The 19,841-nt window shown below is 38.2% G+C and overlaps 2 protein-coding genes across 12 annotated transcripts; one reads left to right on the top strand and one right to left on the bottom strand.

Moving 5' to 3' along the window:
* Positions 1-406: 406 nt before the first annotated feature.
* xxylt1 (xyloside xylosyltransferase 1) lies at positions 407-13,144 on the bottom strand. 3 transcript variants are annotated; one of them, XM_077607779.1, is made up of 6 exons: positions 13,042-13,144; positions 12,652-12,710; positions 11,358-11,965; positions 10,558-10,705; positions 6,334-6,466; positions 407-1,320 (listed from the first exon to the last, which is right to left on the bottom strand). In XM_077607779.1, exons 3-6 carry the CDS (start codon positions 11,874-11,876, stop codon positions 924-926), a joined length of 1,197 nt encoding a protein of 398 aa, XP_077463905.1. In that variant the 5' UTR covers positions 11,877-11,965; positions 12,652-12,710; positions 13,042-13,144; the 3' UTR covers positions 407-923. The 3 variants fall into 3 exon arrangements, with proteins under 3 accessions (XP_077463905.1, XP_077463907.1, XP_077463906.1); XM_077607781.1 differs by having other exon boundaries at positions 12,648-12,710; XM_077607780.1 differs by lacking the exon at positions 13,042-13,144 and adding an exon at positions 12,933-12,993.
* A 222-nt stretch (positions 13,145-13,366) lies between these two features.
* Positions 13,367-19,674, top strand: srsf11 (serine and arginine rich splicing factor 11). 9 transcript variants are annotated; one of them, XM_077606469.1, is made up of 13 exons: positions 13,367-13,668; positions 14,462-14,552; positions 14,779-16,346; positions 16,568-16,677; positions 16,750-16,839; positions 16,912-16,958; positions 17,036-17,169; positions 17,271-17,346; positions 17,631-17,744; positions 18,081-18,167; positions 18,480-18,551; positions 18,632-18,803; positions 18,882-19,674. In XM_077606469.1, exons 4-13 carry the CDS (start codon positions 16,594-16,596, stop codon positions 19,101-19,103), a joined length of 1,098 nt encoding a protein of 365 aa, XP_077462595.1. In that variant the 5' UTR covers positions 13,367-13,668; positions 14,462-14,552; positions 14,779-16,346; positions 16,568-16,593; the 3' UTR covers positions 19,104-19,674. The 9 variants fall into 9 exon arrangements, with proteins under 9 accessions (XP_077462595.1, XP_077462591.1, XP_077462592.1 ...); XM_077606467.1 differs by having other exon boundaries at positions 13,645-13,668; positions 14,419-15,461; positions 16,227-16,346; XM_077606470.1 differs by having other exon boundaries at positions 13,645-13,668; positions 14,419-15,055; positions 15,212-16,346.
* Positions 19,675-19,841: the final 167 nt, after the last annotated feature.

Consider the following 19,841-nt stretch of genomic DNA (forward strand, 5'->3'; position numbering starts at 1 on the left):
ATAGTGGTATATTGTGGGTAGCGGTTGCTCAGAAGGCAGCTCATCAGTTTCCGTGTTCCTCTTTTGGGGCATAGTTGGGGTGCCTTGGTGGAGTTACAAGGTAATTTTGGGTTCTTGGCATTACTGTTGTCCTCTTGATTTGACTGTTAGTTCATTATATTATGGTAGACGAGATATAGCAACTTCATCAAATCATCAGACTTGATACCTCTGTTCTGCTAAGGTGTTTTTTCTTCCAATTGTGTACAATTCGAGTGTTCCCTCTTTGTGTCCTTATTATTCATGTACTTAACAGCTATACTTCCACTAAATATCACAAAATAATATGCACATGGGGGGCTATTTCCACTATTCTACTCTAAAAAGGTATAAAGGATTCTTCATTTAGCACAGACAGGAGAAAAAGTAGCATGTGTCATCATAGGCTTTATTATTAAAGTGCAATCAAGAACTCAATTAAGATAAACAACAAAAGTTAAACAATATATTCATAGGGTATTTAACTATTGGTGTTTGGTAGTATGACTAACATAACGCAAAAGCTTCACCATCAATCACCTTCAACAGTTACGTGATGAATATTGAGTGCTGACATTTATTTGAGCAAAATGCTCAAAACTGGGTCAAATGCATGGTTTTGGTGAAAAGAACAAGTTCAATAAAGAGTCATTTCTTAGTGTAGTAATGGTATAAAGCAAACAGAAATGTACCAACTAACAGTAAATGATTCACGTTGAAAAATTCAATTTGAAACAGTTATACACAGCCTACAGTGGTTCAGGTTTGAGAAAAAAGCAACAATATTGGTAACCCCTTGACCAGCAAGGGGCAGAGGGCACTATAGCATAGACAATTGAATTTTTATGAGCTATATGGGAGGACGTTTTACACTATTTTAAGCAACATTGCATGTCCAGGCCCAGTCAATCCTCTGGGATAGGGCTGTTACAGTTCCCGTGGTAGATATAAATGGGTCCATCACAACGATAATACAACTGAAAGACATCTCTGTAGCCGTGGTCCCTCCACCAGGTGCACAATTGTCGATTCCAACCACAGGCCAAGGAGTAAAACAGTTCTGGGTGCTCCATGCTGATCATGGTGAAAAAGTCCTGGTCACCGAGGTGGCCCTTGACCCTGTACTTATCAGCTAGTTTAGTCACATTTCTTGTATCCAGAAGTTGGTTATAGAGAGCTGAGGCCCTCATTGCGGCAAGGTCTAACAACATCACACCGCTATTGAAGCCGGGAAGACCATCGGGCGGTGGGTCACCCACTCTGGTTTGAGGATTTTCCTTGCGGTATTGCCAGAATGTGTGTCTGTGTGTGAAGAGATGTCATTTGACAAATTGTCAATGTTGATTGTACAACAAGACTACCCATGAAAGAAGAATCAAATTCTTGGTGGCCAAGTCCGGTCCTCGAGAGCCACTATCCAGTCTGTTTTCCATATCTCCTTCCTCTACCACACCTGAATCAAATGATCAACTCATCAGCAAACTGTCCAGAAGCTTCATACTGATCCCGATTATTTGATTCAGGTGTGTTGGTGGAGGGAGACATGGAAAACAGACTGGATAGGGTCTCTCAAGGACCAGACTTGGCCACCCCTGCTCTAGTGTATATGACAATTAAGTTAGCTCAGTGTGAAGTAATACTAAATCAACCTAACCAGATTGAACTGATGGCTGGACGGAACCAGCTTTTGCTTGAGTAGTTCACCTTGCGGGATTCTGAGAAGTACCTTTATTTACTGAATACAAATAACCACTTGTGTTTGTTTTGCCCATGTGACAAGTTGAATCATAGAATTAAGTAGCAACACTGCTCTCATACATATATTCAGAGCTAAAAGCCTAGTGGGCAAAAACAGGAAGCAAGTAGGACCAGGAGTGCTCAAGGCCCATGCTGGCTCAGCAGCTTTCAGTGCCCAAAACCACCTGCATGCTTTTGTGCCATCTCAAAAGATGATTATTCCAAAGGCAGGTTTTGTTCAATGTAACCGAAGTCGTCATATGGTAGAGTTAATAAAGATCGATGAGTGGTATAAATGGGTCAGACATACATTCAAATATGACAAAAATGAGCACATAATGGGGGTTGGGGGGTTGCCTCACAAGACTGACTTTAAAGTCCAAATAGCTCACATTTTTACACGATAAATAAATAACTTATCAAGATTCACACAGTGGCACTCTAAAAAAAAGCCTACCTTGCTGCTATTTCACATCCAGTAACGGACACTGGTTCCCTGGTTGGAAGCCAAATGGGATTAATACTGTGTTTTGTGGATTCTTGGTTTATTTACCAAAGAAGGGACTACAGGCTGTGGCTCAGTTAAATCCAATCTATTAAATCCAGTAACACACTCCCTGAAGACTCTAAAGAGATGTAATAAATATACCTCAATATCCTGTGAGAAATAACCAATTTGGTTTTGAAGCCACAAGAGCGAAAAAACATGTACAAACATAGAAAAGCTTACACTAGATAAGCAAATCTACTAAAATACACTAGTAAAGCCAAAATGCTTGTGTGTGTGCGCGCAACTGTGTATTTTTTTAGATGCAGTTTTACTAGCCACTTCTCTCGATGTTTGCCTGCCCTCTTGCTCTAGCATGAAGCGTGTGAAACTGTGTTGAAGGGTGATTAATACTGCCTGTTATCCAAGAGTCGCTCACAGATTGAGAAAATCAAGTGAGAGAGACATTTAGTGTGTCATGCCTTGATGATATTAATGACCTACATCCAACGCTGTAGCTCGTCCTGTCGGAGTCCCTGCAGAGTACTTTTCCACGCTGTGTACGTGCTCGGGAAAACATTCACAGAGGGTTGTTTGTATTACTAAATATACTGTATCTGTTTGAATGGTGTTAACTAACAAATAGTTGATAACCACATTTTTTTTCCGAAAAGAAGAAAAAGGTTTTTGTTGTTTTTTTAATTGAGGCCAAAGAGATTGATGTACGGGATGAATAAAGTTTAATCTAATCTAATAATTTCTGGTTGTAAAAACAATTGCGGAAGAACCATGGGCATTTTCTGATGGATTGTTTTGGGTGAAATAACTTAAATATTAGAAAACAGACAGATTTTTGTTTAAGATTTAAGTGTCAAATTTGTTTTGCTCGTGTAAAGTTAGTCATTTTATTGTTTGACATGGTCACCATTTTACCTTTATTAAAAACTCAGACGTCTAACACCAATGGATGTGTACAGTATGCATAAACTGACTATCGTCTGAACAAAGTTTTCTCTGTTATTTAAAAATATAGTCAGTACATCTTACAGTCTATGCCATTTTGCTTATTTTGCCACATATTATGGAAACTTAGCACATGGTCTCTTATTTCTGCACTGTACTACAATTGCCCCTTGCATTTATGACACAGAAAGGGGCCTTCTATCTCGGGTTCTATAACACAGCAAAGCGTGGACTGTAAAGTCATGGAGCTTTTCTCTTCTATTCTAATATTGAACTTTTAAGAGGTGATCTGAATGGAGAGATGCAGCATTGTCTTGAACATTTATGTCCATTACCTCCCAATACGAGTGGGAGCATAGTGTTCAAAACAGGAAAAGTTCTTCCAAAGACAGGATGCACCCGACAGTACAGAATCAATACGCCTATTTGCTGTGTTCTAAGCAATGACTTAAATCAGTGTACACTACACACTTTTTGGGTTATTCAGAAAGTATTGTTTTTCCCATAAACTCAAAAAGTCATCTTTCTCATCAAATGCTTTGCTAAATGAATACAAAAATATATTCAGAGTTGAAAACAAATTAAAATGTTGTAATCAATTTTTCTTTTCCCTCTTTAGACTATGCTTTTGACAAAAATTGCAGCTTCTGTAGCAGTTAGTATTGTAGACCTTGGGCCTCCCTGCTGTCAATTTGTTGAAGTAATCTAGAGAAATTTCCCCCCATGCTTCCCCAAATCCCTGTTAGAAATTCCATTGGCTTGATAGGCACTTCCTGCTTACCATACATTGAACAGTTCACTGGGGTTGAGTTCTGGTGAATGTGCTTAATTGCAGATAGAATCCCAGCTGCCTGCTCCCTATATTTCTTGCAAAATCTGAAGATGAAATTGTCTCTAATCAAGCACTATTTGCTTTGTATAGTATGACGTTGCAAAATAGAGTGAGTTTTTCTCATTCAAAAATCACTTCTATCTTGAAAAGCACCCTGGAGAGTACTTTGCACCATCTGTTAAGCATGGTGTGGGCAATAACAGTTTTGGCTTAATTTGGCACTGATCAAGTGGGTGATTTGCACAAGGTAAAGCGGATTTTGATTAGGACAAAAGCTCATATTAAAAAATTAAAAAAATAAGTCAAAGTGACTAATTCCCCTATTTCAAGCCATATATCCAGGTGTATGTCGAGTAAAATGCATTATGAATGGTCTTTATTTATCATTCATGTACATGCTACATAGATTGTGCTGCTTAGTCTGCTCGTTTAATTGCCTCATGTTGTCAATACTTTTGGCCTTCCAATTCTTTGATAATCTTGCCTGACATTGAACCCCCATTTCCAGAGCCATGGTAACTACTCATCCACTGCTCCGAGAGGAGGCTTAAAACCAAATAAATGATTTTCAGAGAGTTTTCGTCTATGGTAAATGCGTTATGAAATGAGGTTATGTAATGCATTTTGTACGACACTGCTCATGCGGGAGGAAGGCAAACAGAAAAGTAATATCCTTAGTGACGTGAACTACGTACTGTTGTCAATGCTTTAATTTCCTTCCAAAACGTTACTTGTAGGAGGATTGTCCTTACGACACTGTTATCAAATGTGGACTACAGAGGTCCTGACGTAGAACTTGCTTTTCGTGAGAGTGCTGTTTTTTTGTTTTCTTGGTAAAATGTATTGGGTCTTATCATAACAGGATGGTAGATGATTCAGCGGTCTGACACAGATATACACCTGTGCCAAAAACATCACCATTTATAGATGTGAAGCGTTATCGTCTCCACACATTTTCCCTATTAAGTACTCCTTTAAGAACGTAGAGACCAAAGTCAAAGAGTCCATTGTTTCTTTACCAATGATGAGCAAATTTTGCAGGAAACAAGCAGGCTAAGCATTTGTTCCAGTAAGCCGCTGCAACACAATCTTCCCACCTGACCTCACTTCACATAAGCGTACCACACTTCCTAGATACCAACACATTCACACACAAACATGTGATGAGATGGTTGAGCTGAATTTGTAAATAGGAAGCACGCAAGAAAAAGAGGGAAAAAGAGGGACAAAGAGCTCGGAATTTAGAATACCTTGCTGTACAAACAAGCACATACAGTTGATAACAATTGCTCTTGATGAGATGTGTAGGCGGCAACCGCAGAATGACATGTTGAAATGTTGTTTAGAACCTAAATCACATGGTCTGCCTCAAATTTCTTCCCTTTTTTACACAAAAATTGCAAATGTCAGAAAAAAAGACATTTGAAAAAACAATCTGTTAAACATCAACAGTCAGCCATCATGGAAAAAAATGAAATCGATTTGTGGCTGGGGGCTGCCAGTTGACAGGCATTAGAAAATTGTTAATTTCCTACAAAAGGGAACAACGAGACATGTAATACATGAATCACACATGGCAACAAAGCCTTTGCTGATTAGAAGTATCTCTGTGCCAACTTCTCACTAATATCCCAGAATAGATAAAATAAATAGATTTAAAAAAAACAGCTATTTAGCAAATGTCAATATCATTAGAAACGCAAGTCTATTTCTACAATCACTTGAATATCAGTACAACGCATGGAATTTTTAAAAAGTTGGATGAGCAGTTTTAATTTTGTTTATGTCAGAAAATAAATTAAATTCATTTTACCTTATTTCTTAAGAAAATTCCATTTTAAAGGCTTCACACAAATTGACCCAAAAATGTTCATATATATATTTTTTAGAGATTGGCTACAATGAGTATTTTGTTGTTTGTTTGATTCTATTAAATCTAATCAAAATGTATTTGTATGCCAGTATGTAAATTAAAAAAAAAAAGTAATTCACATAAAAAAAAAGTAACAATTTACCGATAGGGTCCAAAATGATGGTGAATCAGTCTAATTCTGGCTCAATGGCTTTGAGGCCAAATGTTTGTTTCAGACGCAAACAATATACTAAAGTCAGATTTGTGATACTTGCTTCAAACTGTAAATAAAATACGTGCCTAAAACATTTTAGAAAAATGCACTCTGCGCTCTGCAATACAATTGAGCTGTAACTAACTAATAATATAACTGTAGTATAAGTTCTTGCCTTGATCAAGTGTCATCCCTATCTAACAGGTAGCGTGTCATGTAACATGTGATACCTGTATACAGGCTGCATCTCTCTGGCAATGCCAAGTACTGCTCCTGGTGGGAAGTGGTCAAATTCTTGAAAAAGGTCCCTGATGTTGGTCCGGTACTTCAGGTCGAGGTCAAGTTGCACAATGCGTGTCAAATCTGAAACAAGGAAAAAATAGGCACACTGTCTACGACTGTTGAGCAGCTGTGTAAACACACAGGCAATACATTCGGGAAATAGGAGCATATGCGTAAGAGTTAAACTGTTACATAAAGCTGTCATCAAAACTTAACTGTGGACGTGAAAGAGGAAATTCCATCATAATTTACAAATGAATAAAAAGATCAGGTGGGTGTACAAAATCCTCAAAGTAATTGAAGTCCTGGATAATGTACATGAAGGGTGTCAGACTCGGGTTGGTTCGCGGGGCGCTTTAACGTCAACTTGATTTCACGTGGGCTGGACCATTTTAGATATAATATTTAGATTTTTTTTATAAATGGATTAAAATAACTGGATTAAAAGCCCTGAATATTCAGTTTTTTATAGATCTAAAACAATGTTTATTTTAGCTTTTTTATATATATTTTTAGATTTTACAAAATGATTTTTGAACTAGAAGAAAAAAATGATTAAAAATTACAATTATTGATTTAAAAGGGGGAAAAATCAGGATTTTTTTGTTTTCAACAACCTCTGTTTATTTTTTTGTCTGCATGGTAATGATGGGAAATATTCATTACCACTTTCCCATTCAGACTGTATCTATCCTAATGATGACAATTAAAGTGGGCGGTTTTGGAGAAGAAAGCATTTAACATGCCTCCATTTGTGTAAAATGGACAAAACATGAAGTCGTATATTTGAAACAACTAACAGGGTTCTTGCAGCTTCATTTGGAAGTGACACACATCAGGTATCCCATAAAAATATTAATCCAATCTATACCAATATAGTCATCAGGAATAAAAGTAGGTAAGATTTTTAAAAAAAAGTTAAAAATCTATGGTGAAAACTCCCGCAAAACAAGACAATCTGAAAGAATTTTTTTTTTCATAGTCAAGTATTTGTTTGCTCTGAAAATCAAGTCGCAAATCTATTAGGTTTTTCTAAGCAGTATTTTTTATTGAAGATTCAATTGACGTAAGTTGTATGCATGTGCCTATCTATATAAAATAATAAAGTAAAATATGCTTGTCCACTGCTGTCAACAACCAAAATGGATTGTGAATTACATTTGACTTTTTTAATGATGAAATATTTAGAATCAAACATGAGATGAATGAAAAATTGTATGTGCTGCCAGGTGGAGGCAACTACAAATTATCAGAACATAATGGGATGTATAAAAAAATGGAAGAGCTTAAATGGAGGGACATGGCAATCTATTGGTTTTCACATGTTATACTCCTTGCTGCACTAATATTGATGGGTTTGCCAGACAAATAATGTCATTATAAAAGCTGAGAGCGCTCTAAAGGCTCTGGTCACAGGAGATAGCACTATGTAGCAACACCTAAACTCAGCAACAAAACAAAAGGCTCACTGTTATCTAAGCATGCTTTTTTCCAGAAAGAATGTGGGTCAATCTCTTTAGGCCTTAATATCCCCCCTGATGTGAGCACTTAAAGGCTATTTATTGAGGGTCATTGTTTTGTGTTCTTGCCAATACAGAAAAAAAAAGGCATTTTTTCCAGAAGCACGACATCACATATTGTTTTCCGACTTTTCATCAAGGATACTTATCATACACGGTGTGAAAATTGTAATTCAGAGGATTTGACCAAAGCTCAATATTTCTCTTTACTTGACAATTCAATTTGCATTTTAGTTAGTACCACTATTATTGTCATTTTCTAAATAATGGAATCCATGGAAAGATAGTTTCAGCCTGCATGGAGACCAAAACGATTTCTTGTTTATGCGTATTAGTGTAGACAAAAAAGGATTGCAGTGGATATGTAAAAAAAAAATGGGGGACGTCCCTAATTCCAAGTATCAGTCAGCTTTACCACATTGACTTCGCTTAAAATTAAAAAAGTAAAGTCACATATAATCACATTCTGATTATTTATGTAGCCCTTAATCTTAAAGGGCTTCCCTGGCCAACACGAAACTTTGTTTGAGGTTAAGTACCATTTAATCAGTTGTGTGCCAACTCCTTATTTACTTGAGTTTGTCTGAGATTAGTTAATTCTGAGTACAGCTACATCAGACTTATTTTATTTAGTTTTTACATCCCCTTCTACAAAGTTGCCATTTTATTTTCCAATAAAGTGAAACACCTATTTAACATTTTTGGCGTCAAAGGATTAGAAATATTTCGTAATTTAGCTTGGTCTAATTCCCTTTCAAAAAATCAAAGAAAATGGCATTTGAACACTTTTTGTACTCAGTCCAACTCAAGGTCTTCAAAATTATTTTTATTTTATTTTTACATCCCCTTCTACAAAGTTGCCATTTTATTTTCCAATAAAGTGAAACACCTATTTAACATTTTTGGGGTCAAAAGATTAGAAATATTTCGTTATTTAGCTTGGTCTAATTCCCTTTCAAAAAAATCAAAGAAACTGGCATTTGAACACTTTTTGTACTCAGGCCAACTCAAGGTCTTCAAAATTATTTTTATTTTATAAGTCTGAAGTTAAATTGTTGGATGAAAGTTGTTCAACAAGCTTACATAAAAATTAGAGGAGGCATCAATAATGAAGCTGAAGAGGCTGAATTGAAGGTAATTAAATGATTAAGGGTCTAACAATTTAGCATGGGTTTTATTTTCATTCAGCATTTAAGTGAATTGATTGAGTGTAAAAATTCTCCTGTACTGATTGAATGGTGACCAATCCAAGGTCTCTAACTCCTGGCAACACTAGACTGTGTTACAACATATTTTATCTTCACAATGATTAAGATGTTTTGTTCTACTGTAATTTTCCAGAATTAGAAAATAATAATATGTGCGACATGCCATTGTCATTTGTCATTTGTCTGATGCGAAATGATCAATGCCCTGCAGTTATGATAAGTTAATCATATTTTTTATATTTATTCAATAACCAGAATTTCCTTTGAGAAAAGTCATGTTTCCACCTAATGTAATATATCTAATTCTGTTAGTTTCATAAACTTTACAATGTAACTGAAAGTCGGTGGGGACCAACTCATGACTTGCACTTGGTCAATTGTAATTGATTCAAAGACCGGAGAAACACTTTTAAAAGTGCCTCGTGATAAGATGTTTAAGTGATGTGCATGGACAGAGGTCCCAACATATGATCATAACACTGAAAATAAAGAATGAAGCCTTAACAAGGCTGTTGATCTCTCCAGAGCGGATGCATTGAGCGATAAAAAGGTTATAATTATGGCAATTTTTCAATGTTTAGATTAAACTCATTGGCAGCTAAACATATCCTGTAGACATCTCTTTACCTGACATGTTTTAGGATTCTTTAAGGATTTGTAAGTCAGTAGCATTTCTTAGTTCTCTGAAATCCGCACATCTGATTCCAAAATCAGTTTCCCCACCGTTGAAAAAAAAAAAACCATTGTTTTCAAAAGATTCAAGCTCTGACTGATGTATAGTGACATGCGTATTTCTTAAGGCATTCAGAATGTCATCCATAAAGGTGCAACAATACACTGATCTCTGTGTGAACATCAATTTTCCTTTGTCTCAGTTATCAGTCCATGTGTTTTGTGTCCGCTGTGACGACAAACAACTAAGCCATGATGGATACCTTTTTATGAGCACTTTTGTTGTACACAAAAGGGAATGCTTGAAAACTAAGAATGCCAAACAGTAATGACATGCTTTAGCCATAAAAAGCGCCAACAACGATCTTTATATTAATTTATATTCTGAACCACTTATCCTCAAAGGGTTGTGGGGGTGCTGGATGCTATCCCAGCCAATGATGGACACCCTGAATTGGTGGCCATCCAATCGCAGGGCACATGGATAAGAACAACTATTCACACTCACACGCATACCTATGGGAAATTTAGAGTGTTCAACTAGCATGTTTTTGGAATGTGGGAGGAAACCGGAGCACCCAGAAAAAAATCACCCAAGCCCGGGGAGAACATGCAAACTCCACACAGGAACGTCAGAACCCACCTGGGATGGAACCCCCGTCCCCAGACCTTTGAGGCATACGCGTTAACCATTCCTCATTCCTAACTTTATATTACATTTTTCAATTACACACAGGTGAGTACATAGATATGGATGAAGTACTCTGCTTACTTTTTGGCAAGATGTGATGCATGGCTACCGACAGAAAGAAGATAGCATCACTGTAATAAGCCAAGGAGCCAGCGCTGAAGTGCTTTTGCAAGGCCTCCACAATTGGGAAAAGCTTGTGAGTGAAGGCTTCCACGTCATGGAACAACACCTGTGTGGGAACAGAAGACAGCCAGTTTCAGATTTAATTTGGTTATGATAAAATTCAGCACTCACTGTGGCCCTTTGTGGAATAGTTTGAGGACCCCTGAAAAGGATGGGGATGGTCAGTAATTTAAGTCACCTGCTTTGCACCACCAAATTTCCCATGTGCAATAAAATGGTATTGAACCAAATCTACAATAAGCTAACTAAACTAATATGTAAATCCACATGCGCGCTCAAAAAAAAGGAAATCAGGGCTTAACACTGCATGTAGCAACCAGTATTCTTGCTTTTGTCTGTCTGTACTCAACAAAATAGGTTCAGGTCATTTCCAGTGGCCAACGCTTGCATCAATGCATGTTATTTAGGCAACACCGCCCCCTTGTGCAATGCCTAGCTCAACTCCTAAGAGCTTGAAGAAATTTAAAAAATATATTTAAAACATAAAACAAATATAGTTGCTCTAATAGCTAAAATTTCTTCTACACAGGATTATCTTTAAAAATCAATTATGGACATAGCCATTCAATTCAATCAGGTAGTAGTAGTTATTTGAATAATGAGCGTGCCCTCGGAATTAACTAAACTCATACCTCAAGGCACAACTCTTAAGGACAATTTAAGGCAAAAAAATACACACACCGAAGCATTATTCCTACCTCATACTTGAACGATGCATTTGTGAGGAATTCCTGAAGCATCTTCTCTCCCAGTTCTTTACTGGCCGAATCGCTCACAAAATGAAGCACCAACACCTCTCCTTCCAGGAACTGTGCGTACTTGACCATAGATGACATGGCCACCCTGAATTTGTCCTGAAGGCTACGGTTTTTGTCAACTTTTGTGAACATCATGAGAATGTTGTAGCGTTGGTCCCGAGTCTCGTCGCTACTCTTTATGAATTGAAAAGCATAATTCTCTGCCGCTTCTTCCTCCTCGGATCCATCGAGCTGAGAGGTCTTGGTATCCGCGGTCAGATCTGCATTGTTTCTGTTGGCATTGTGGCTTGCTTGAGACAGTTTGATCCTCCTGGTGGTGCTTGAGAAGTTATGATTCTCTGAGCCAAAGTAGTAGAATGCCACCACAGCCAGGGCAGCAGCCAGAAGTAGCATAAACTGAAGGGATCTAAACGTACTGACCCTGGCCATGATTATGCATGATAGTCTGGCGATGCGCATGTCTGCATGTTCATATAAAAAAAAAAAGAGGTAAAACTGTTACCAAGTTCGTTTTTTCACTCTGGTTCAGGGGAGATTCTATTCAGTTCCTAAAACAGAAAAATGCAAATTTTAGTTTAAGTATCAAGACAACACTACTATCAGAATATAGTGAAATCTACAAAGTGATATAAACATTGATGGTCACCTAAAATCCAGGATACAGATCAGAGAGGGGTTTAAAATGGCTAAAACTTCTAAAAATAGCTGCAAATATTGAGAAATCCATAAGTGGCACGTGAGGACTGCTCATACCTATTTGTGCTCCCAGGCTACCAAATTAAGTTCAAATGATTTTAGCATTATTACCACATATTTTGTATTTATATTTAATTTTGTAACCTTATTTGTTGTTTATATACACTAACTTTTGTTTGATTATGAATTTATGTCCCTATTTATCGTTGCATTTAAAAAAAATCAAACTTATTTTTGTATTTATGATCGTTTTTAAGATTCATTTATTTTTGGCAGCTTTGGTTCTTCCTGCAACAGTCGGTGTTAAGAGGCTTTTAAAACAATTAAGAGGCTTTTAAGGAGATTGGTCTGACCTGATAAACTAGAAATCAGTCTCTCCTGTTCCGTTTTTATCAAATCCACCAATTAAGACATAAAATAGGAAGTTAGTGTCTGAGAATATGGGACATTAAATGATAAAATAGTAGATTATAGCTAAATGAGATAAATATGTGGACTACAGAAGCAAGGAATTGAGTGTAGATGCATGTTTACCTACATCTTGAAATGTTGATACTCTCTCCAGGTGCATTTTGATAGCTTGTTGTCAATTATTTCCTATAAAAACATTAAATTGGTTCAATTAAGCAAGCATTTCAGTTATTTTCGTACTACTACACTAGCCAAATAAAAAGTACGATGCAAGAATATTACTAGTATTGAACTGTTTACAAACTAGCTCCGAAAAGCAGTATTAATCAGCTAATCAATGAACATATTTTAATATCAAGGTGAAAACTCCACGTTGAGATCGAGATCTTGTTCTTTTTCAATGGTAACCTGGTCATAACTTCAGCGTCTCACCATACGCAAGGATGGCAAACTAAACAACATCAAAAGTATAAATAACACGTGCAACTAAGGAGGATTGTGAGGTAAATGTGTATACCTTTTTCTCGAATAGTTCATTTTAACGACGCCAGGCAGCGGCTAAAACATTTCTAATGGTGTAATTCACAACAGCGTTAAGCTAGCAGGAGTGTCCTAATTTTGAGCACGCCCATTTGGCGTATTGATGCATTTATATTAATTGGAAAAAAACGTCAATGAATAAACTGATAAAATATCCCCACAACAACATAACACGTAAGAGTTTTATGATTTATGTAGTTACAATGATGTAATTCCTCAGATAGAATAACATTGTGTCATTTTATTTAATTCGCAGGGAACTTCACAAAAACAAAATTCTGATTTTATTCAATGCACCTGAATGTAGCATGCCTCCTTCATGTTTACGTTTTCTGCATTCATTCTCTGCGCATTATCGTCATCTCAGTACTGATAAATGACAGCGATCTATCCTATTACCAATACTATTTCCAATTTTTGTATGTGTCTAATCCTTGTTTAAACGCGATTTACCTTTAGTGCTTCTTTTACGAGTCTTCGAGATGAATTCCAGCACGCACGTCGTTCAGGTGACAAACGTCTCCCCGAGCACAACCTCGGAACAAATGAGGACTCTGTTCGGGTTTCTGGGAAACATAGAAGAGCTTCACCTCTTTCCGTCTGAGTGAGTGTCTTTGCATAAGATTTTTGTGTCTCGCTGGTTCCTCCTGAGATGAATCGAGTGGGCCTCGGTGGCAGCTAAGGCTAATCAATACCTGGATCCGCGGAGGAGTTGCTAATCAGAACATCACCTCGACTTAACATCTGGATGTCCAATATTTTTTCTTGTTTTTTAGTCTTGTGGGACTAATTGGTCGTCATTTGTAACATATAATGATGAACGTACTTACTTTCTAGTAGATGAGTTAACAGTGGCCGGGAAATGCTTAAAATAAACATTGGAAATAATTAGGTAAACATCCTAATATAAGAATGCTTAATTTTGACACTAGAATTTTTGCCATCATGTTGTCTGGAATGTTTTTACTTATATTAATTATTTCCTAATGATGCTGTTTTTTAAAAAATATATTGTTTGATCTTTGTGTCATGTACGGATGTCATGTATGGCAATTGAATTTCCTCTTACAGGATGATAAGTTTATTTTATTTTTAAAAGTGGATCTCATCTGTAAGTGTTCCATCACAGTATGAACTGAATCTCTTGCTAAAAATACACAATACACTTAGACAGCAAAGGATTATTTAGTCTTTGTTGTACCCCCCCAAAAAACAAAAACAAACAACATCACACCTCTTAAGGACACGTTTAAATAAACCACTTTAGACAGTTTGTCTTAGAGGGTCTTCATTTAATAAGGTTGGGTTGACCCTGTATGTATGCTTTGCACAACATGCATGTGTTTTCTTTCAGTGACTCTCCCTTGCCTGTGACTTCACGTGTCTGTTTTGTAAAGTTCCTCGAGTCTGAATCGGTGGGAGTCTCCCAGCACTTGACCAACACCGTCTTCGTGGACCGGGCCTTGATCGTGGTGCCGTTCGCAGAAGGTTTGTGTCCATCTCCTGCACTATATCACACATTATGTTTGCGTTCGATGACATTCAAACACAACGAGAGCCATCGTGCGCTCGTTTTTCTTACTTGTCTGACAAATCAAGTCTATGGGGGAATAACAAGGTATTCGGCACAGTGAAATTTGAATTTGTGTCCATTTGTGTCTTGAAATTTAGCTGTAAACTTCTCTCTCTGTTATTTGTGTTGTGGTTTTCATAGTGGACAAGTCAATTGCAGAGATCCCCTTCCTTGCTGGCTGAAAGTGGTCCTATGCTGCCATCAGGAGATTAGGAAAAAAAGGGCACCAGGCTCGCAAGCCCCTCTTGTCGCTTTCTATTTCTTTCTCTTTCTCTACTCAACTATTTTTTCTTTATTCAAGGAAAATTTTCTTAGATTTTTTCACCAAAACGCATCAATCTTTTAGGAGCTTATCAGGACACTTATTATCCACAAATCCAATCACTAATGGCAACCTGATAACCGACTAAACATTTGTGTAAGTAAAAGATACACATCATTCATTGAATGACCAAAAAAATTGCACTAATTAACCAATGACTTTTTACCGAAGCATCTCCACACGTGACTCTGAAAGAGTTGAGTGGATCTCCCATTTTAACAGTGGTGTTTCTTTTGTTGTTGTGTTTTACAGTTGTTTTTCCTGGTTCAGCCAGCCCTATATACCAGCCCCTGCTGCAAATGACTCCAACCGTTTTGTCCTCTGCAGACTTATCCTGTTTCTCAAGTGTCTATTCTGTTGTTGCTGTGAATGTGTAATGCTGACGTCTCCGTTTTATAACATGAAACAATAATATTGTACTCTTTTCAGATGGCAAAGCCATGGATTGATCCTCGAAAGAGCTTCCCTTTTTGAGTTGACCTTTTTTCAGCTTTGCGAACATGTTAATATATATATTTTTTCTAAAATCATGGCTTTCGTTGGTAATAACCAATAGGAATTTTGGGTGTTGTTGGTGACATACAAGTTTTGGTTTAGAGTTTGTTTGTTGCATCAAGTAGGTTATTATGCTATTACATTACACACTTTCCTCTAATAGTGGCCAGAACCCTAATAGACACTTTATGCACATTATATAATTTAACATTAATGCCATGTAATATATGCTTTGAAGTAATGGTGCAATTTTGCAAGCCCTTTCAGATTTACTATCCATTGTAAAATCTGGTGGTATAGTTATTGGTCTTAGAAAAACATCAATACATGGCTTATACTGTAAGTTGCTTTGTGCATGGGCCCTGAATGGACTAATTCCCTTTGACATTATTTGGAATGGGGCCATTCAAGTCAAACAGCATCCCAAAAGTGACTTTGTTTTTCCTGCGACTATAGTTATCACGTACAATTACAATGTAGTAGGATGCCATGATTGGTTAAAAAGTTACAAAAATAATACTTGAAAATAAAGGCCTATATGCTTGGTATTCACTGACTCTGGATGAGCACCAAGTGTCACTCGCTGCTATTCGAGGAAACAGGGTGTATTTCTTTATTTACTTATTTTACAACCAGTGCAAAAGCCCAGAAAAGGTAATATCAATGTACCTTTTCTTGTGTGTATTGGTAAGTGCTGTTGAACTGTTCCCCTGTCCACATCCAAATCACAAACTTTGTTTTCTGTATCTCAATGTTTCTGTGTGCTTTATAGCGAAGCAGCCGGCGCGAGTCGCTTGTTCATAAAACACCTAATGAAAGTTGAGAGCACATCCCACGGGACAACTGGCTGTGCTTGCTTACGTTTGGTTCATGACTTAAAAAACAAGTGCAGGTGATAAAATCTTGGTAGTGTTGAACACAGTGTGTATTGTGACTATCCAACTCCTAGCTGCTAATCCTACAATCATACTGACAAAAGAACAACAAGTCATGAATTAAGATTTGCAGACAAGACAACCTGGGATTTTCAACTGTGGTGGCTTGTCTGCAAGTCTTGTCAGTTGTGCTTGTTTACTAATTTGCTTGCGCTGAAGAACTCTCTTCCTTCTCCAGGAGTCATCCCTGACGAATCTAAAGCCATGTCGTTGCTGGCGCCAGCCAACGCCGTGGCGGGAATGATGCCGGGGGCAGGCCTTCTTCCAACACCCAATCCTCTGGCTTCTGTGAGTTCCCGCAAATACATCGAGACAGCTGTGGCCTATGTATGAAATGATGAAATATGGGTCATGTTGCAGATGGGAGGGACACCGTTTAGTGGGCTCGGAGCTTCCAACTTGGAGCAAATGGCTGCCATGGGAATAGCAGGGCCGAACGTGGGCCCCCAGGTAAAAAGAAAAACACTTTGCATGCAAGTAAACATACAAAAAAATGATTTAGTGCAATGTTATGTCTTTCAGGCTCTTTCTGCAGACTTCCTGAAGCTTATGCAGTCCATGGATCCAAAGTAAGAAGCTACATTGTCAAATAGTCCTTGTATATTTATTTGACTAAAAACCAAATATTTTTTTCTTTTTTTTGCAGGGTGAATCCACTTGCAGCTGGTCTGAACCTAAATCCTGGCTTGAAGAACGACAGCGCCAACAAAGAAATCGAAGAGGCCATGAAGCGAGTTAGAGAGGCTCAATCCCTCATTTCTGCTGCCATTGAACCAGGAAGTGAGTTCCCAAATTCTCAGACTTAAAGGTTGATGGGGCAAAAAAATGTAATTACGTATCTTTAACAGTCTGAATTGTATCCTTTATTGACTTTTTTTTAGGTAAGAAAGATGACAAACGCAAACGTTCTCGGTCTCGGTCACGACGCAGGCGGTCCAGATCTCGTTCAAGACATAGGTGACAACATTTTTCTTTTCGTCCGTGCTAATTTTAGAGGTAATAGCGCTAACACTGAAAGTAGAAACGGACGGTTTTTGTTGACATGGAAGTCGCTACGGCTTCATCTTCTATTATTTCCGGTGTATTTGGTCAATCCGCGCATGTCAATTTGTTCTGATGTGTCCATAACACATTGGAAACAGCGCATCCTTTCATAATTATAATCTGAACGCTGATAAGATTTAAAGCATTTTGTCAGTCTAAACTGCCTGACTGAAAGAATCACCAATGATTTCTGGCAGGCGATCCCAGAGCAGATCTCGTAGAAGATCCTATTCGAGGAACAGGAGGAGGTCCAAGAGCCCGCGAAGGAGGAGATCCCACTCTCGCGACAGAAGTCGACGTAGCAGATCGAGGTTAGCATCACAACTTCGTACAGCTCTAAAAAATGTCCTTCCATTCCTTTTCTATCACACTTCATTAGAATTACGTCCGAGTTGCTTTTTCAGATGACTTTGGGGAAGGGTTATAACCTTGGCCGGTCACTAAACCCTAAGTAAACAACCGTTAATTTAAGACCCTTTAATGACCTGGAGTCCTCACCAAAATTAATGCTCATTTATTTTTGGTATGATATATAAAAACCATGCAAGGTTCACTGTGCTACCTAAAACCTTTCCTAATTTGTGTCGATATTCTGGCCTGAGTGTATGAATCACGTTGTATCATTATGTTGACTCATGTACATACAGGGAAAGGAAAGAGGAAAAGTCCAAGAAAAGGTCAAAGACGCCACCCAAGAGTTACAGCAGCGTGAGGAGATCTCGCAGTGTCACCCGGTAAGAGCAGCAATGCATCAAGGGAACTCAATCAGTGTGAGGCAATATATTGCAAACCTCAATTTAATCAATATTCTATTCAAGCTTGATATGGAAAATGGGTTATTGATTTAATATGTTAGATTCCTAGCACAGTAAGATTTCTCCCACTGCAAGACATGAGCACTTTTCTCAATTTCAGCCATGTCATTAATATTGAATATTAGCATTTGTCCCCCCCCAAAAATAACTTTGAAATCAAATTGGTCTGTATCAATAGAGTGCTGTTTATCAGTAAACAACTGCTACTGCATTGATGTCCTTTTGTTTCAGGAGGCACGGGCGAAGCTGCAGTGTATCCGGGTCCCCTAAGAAGCACTTGGCTCGGTCTCCGTCGCCCAAACGGTGAGCAGAAAAGAAAAAGCATGTGTAAATGTTCTAATTTTCCCGAGATCGTTACAACCATATCATTGTTGTGTGCAAAGGCACAAGAAGGAGAAGAAAAGGGACAAGGATCGTGAAAAAGAGCGCGATCGTGAGCGGAGGGAGCGGAGGGACCAAAGCAGAGACCAGAGAGAACGCTCGTCCAGCAAAAAGAGCAAGGACAAGGATCGAGACCGCGACCACAAGTCAGACACCGACAAAGGCGAGGTGAAGGTTTGTCACGTCGGCTGACTTTGTGCTAATTATAGCATCTAACAAAACCGTGTGATTATTAACGCATTGTGTTCTCAGGTGACACGGGATTACGACGAAGAGGAGCAAGGTTATGACAGCGAAAAAGAAGTGAGAGAGGAGGAGGAGGAGGAGGACGAGGAGGAGAGGAAGAGCGACTCGGACTCCGCTTCATCGCCCCGATGTTTGAATAAGATTGAACAAGGCCAGAGGTACACCTCCAAAAAGTCCAAAATCAACGGAGACGCTCACTATCGGCAAGACATGGAAATGAGTGACTGAGATCACTAAATACAAGAGATTTGAAATGAAGGCAACGTATAACTGCCTGATTAATTAAAGTACAGAGTGGTAGAATCCAGGAGTTACTCAGCATCCGTCACGGCTCAGACGTGTCTGTCTGCGTGCATCGCCTGCCCACAGGACACGAATGGAACGGCCGTGTAGAGCCCAAGGCCTTGAGGAATTCTCAGCATTTCATGCGAGATCACCACAACACTTTGAATGAGATATGCGGTAATTGGAAGCACCCACGTTGCATGCGAAATGTCAGTGCCGTGTAGAAAACCCACTTTGCGTGCAAAACCATTAGTCCCTAAACACGCCTGGTTTGTGGCAATCAAAAGGATGTTATTTTCTAGCTAGATAGAACTTTCCCTGCCGCTCGTGCTATGCTGTGCCGAATAGTTACCAGCATAACAGTGGCAAATTGAATTCACCAGCGAAAGTCAGACAAACTGAAGCCATGGTGGATGCCGTGAATCCAGGGTTGACTGTTATAGATAGAATAGTGAGCAGAATGGACTATAAAATGTGTAACACTAGTCATGATTAAAAAAATAATATATTCAAATATGCTTTTTGTGTCATGTCTCCCCGCCAGGCGTCAGTTTTCAACAAAATACTCATCGGAGTTGCTTTCACATTTCTATTCTTTTACCCCCTCCCCTCACGATTAAATATTTGCCTTGATATGTGGTCATGTTTACATTTTCAGACCTTTGTAAGTACATTGAAGTG

Source organism: Stigmatopora argus, chromosome 8, assembly GCF_051989625.1.
Source record: "Stigmatopora argus isolate UIUO_Sarg chromosome 8, RoL_Sarg_1.0, whole genome shotgun sequence".
NCBI lineage: Eukaryota > Metazoa > Chordata > Actinopteri > Syngnathiformes > Syngnathidae > Stigmatopora > Stigmatopora argus.

Coding starts and splice junctions, on each gene's coding strand:
- xxylt1 (XM_077607779.1), bottom strand. CDS start 11,876: ATGCGCATCGCCAGACTATCATGCATAATCATGGCCAGGGTCAGTACG. Junction 6,467..10,557: donor GCATCACATCTTGCCAAAAA/GTAAGCAGAGTA, acceptor TCCTTGTTTCAG/ATTTGACACGCATTGTGCAA. Junction 1,321..6,333: donor GAGATGCAGCCTGTATACAG/GTATCACATGTT, acceptor CTTCACACACAG/ACACACATTCTGGCAATACC.
- srsf11 (XM_077606465.1), top strand. CDS start 13,547: ATGAATTCCAGCACGCACGTCGTTCAGGTGACAAACGTCTCCCCGAGC. Junction 18,168..18,479: donor AGATCTCGCAGTGTCACCCG/GTAAGAGCAGCA, acceptor CTTTTGTTTCAG/GAGGCACGGGCGAAGCTGCA. Junction 18,552..18,631: donor CGGTCTCCGTCGCCCAAACG/GTGAGCAGAAAA, acceptor TTGTGTGCAAAG/GCACAAGAAGGAGAAGAAAA.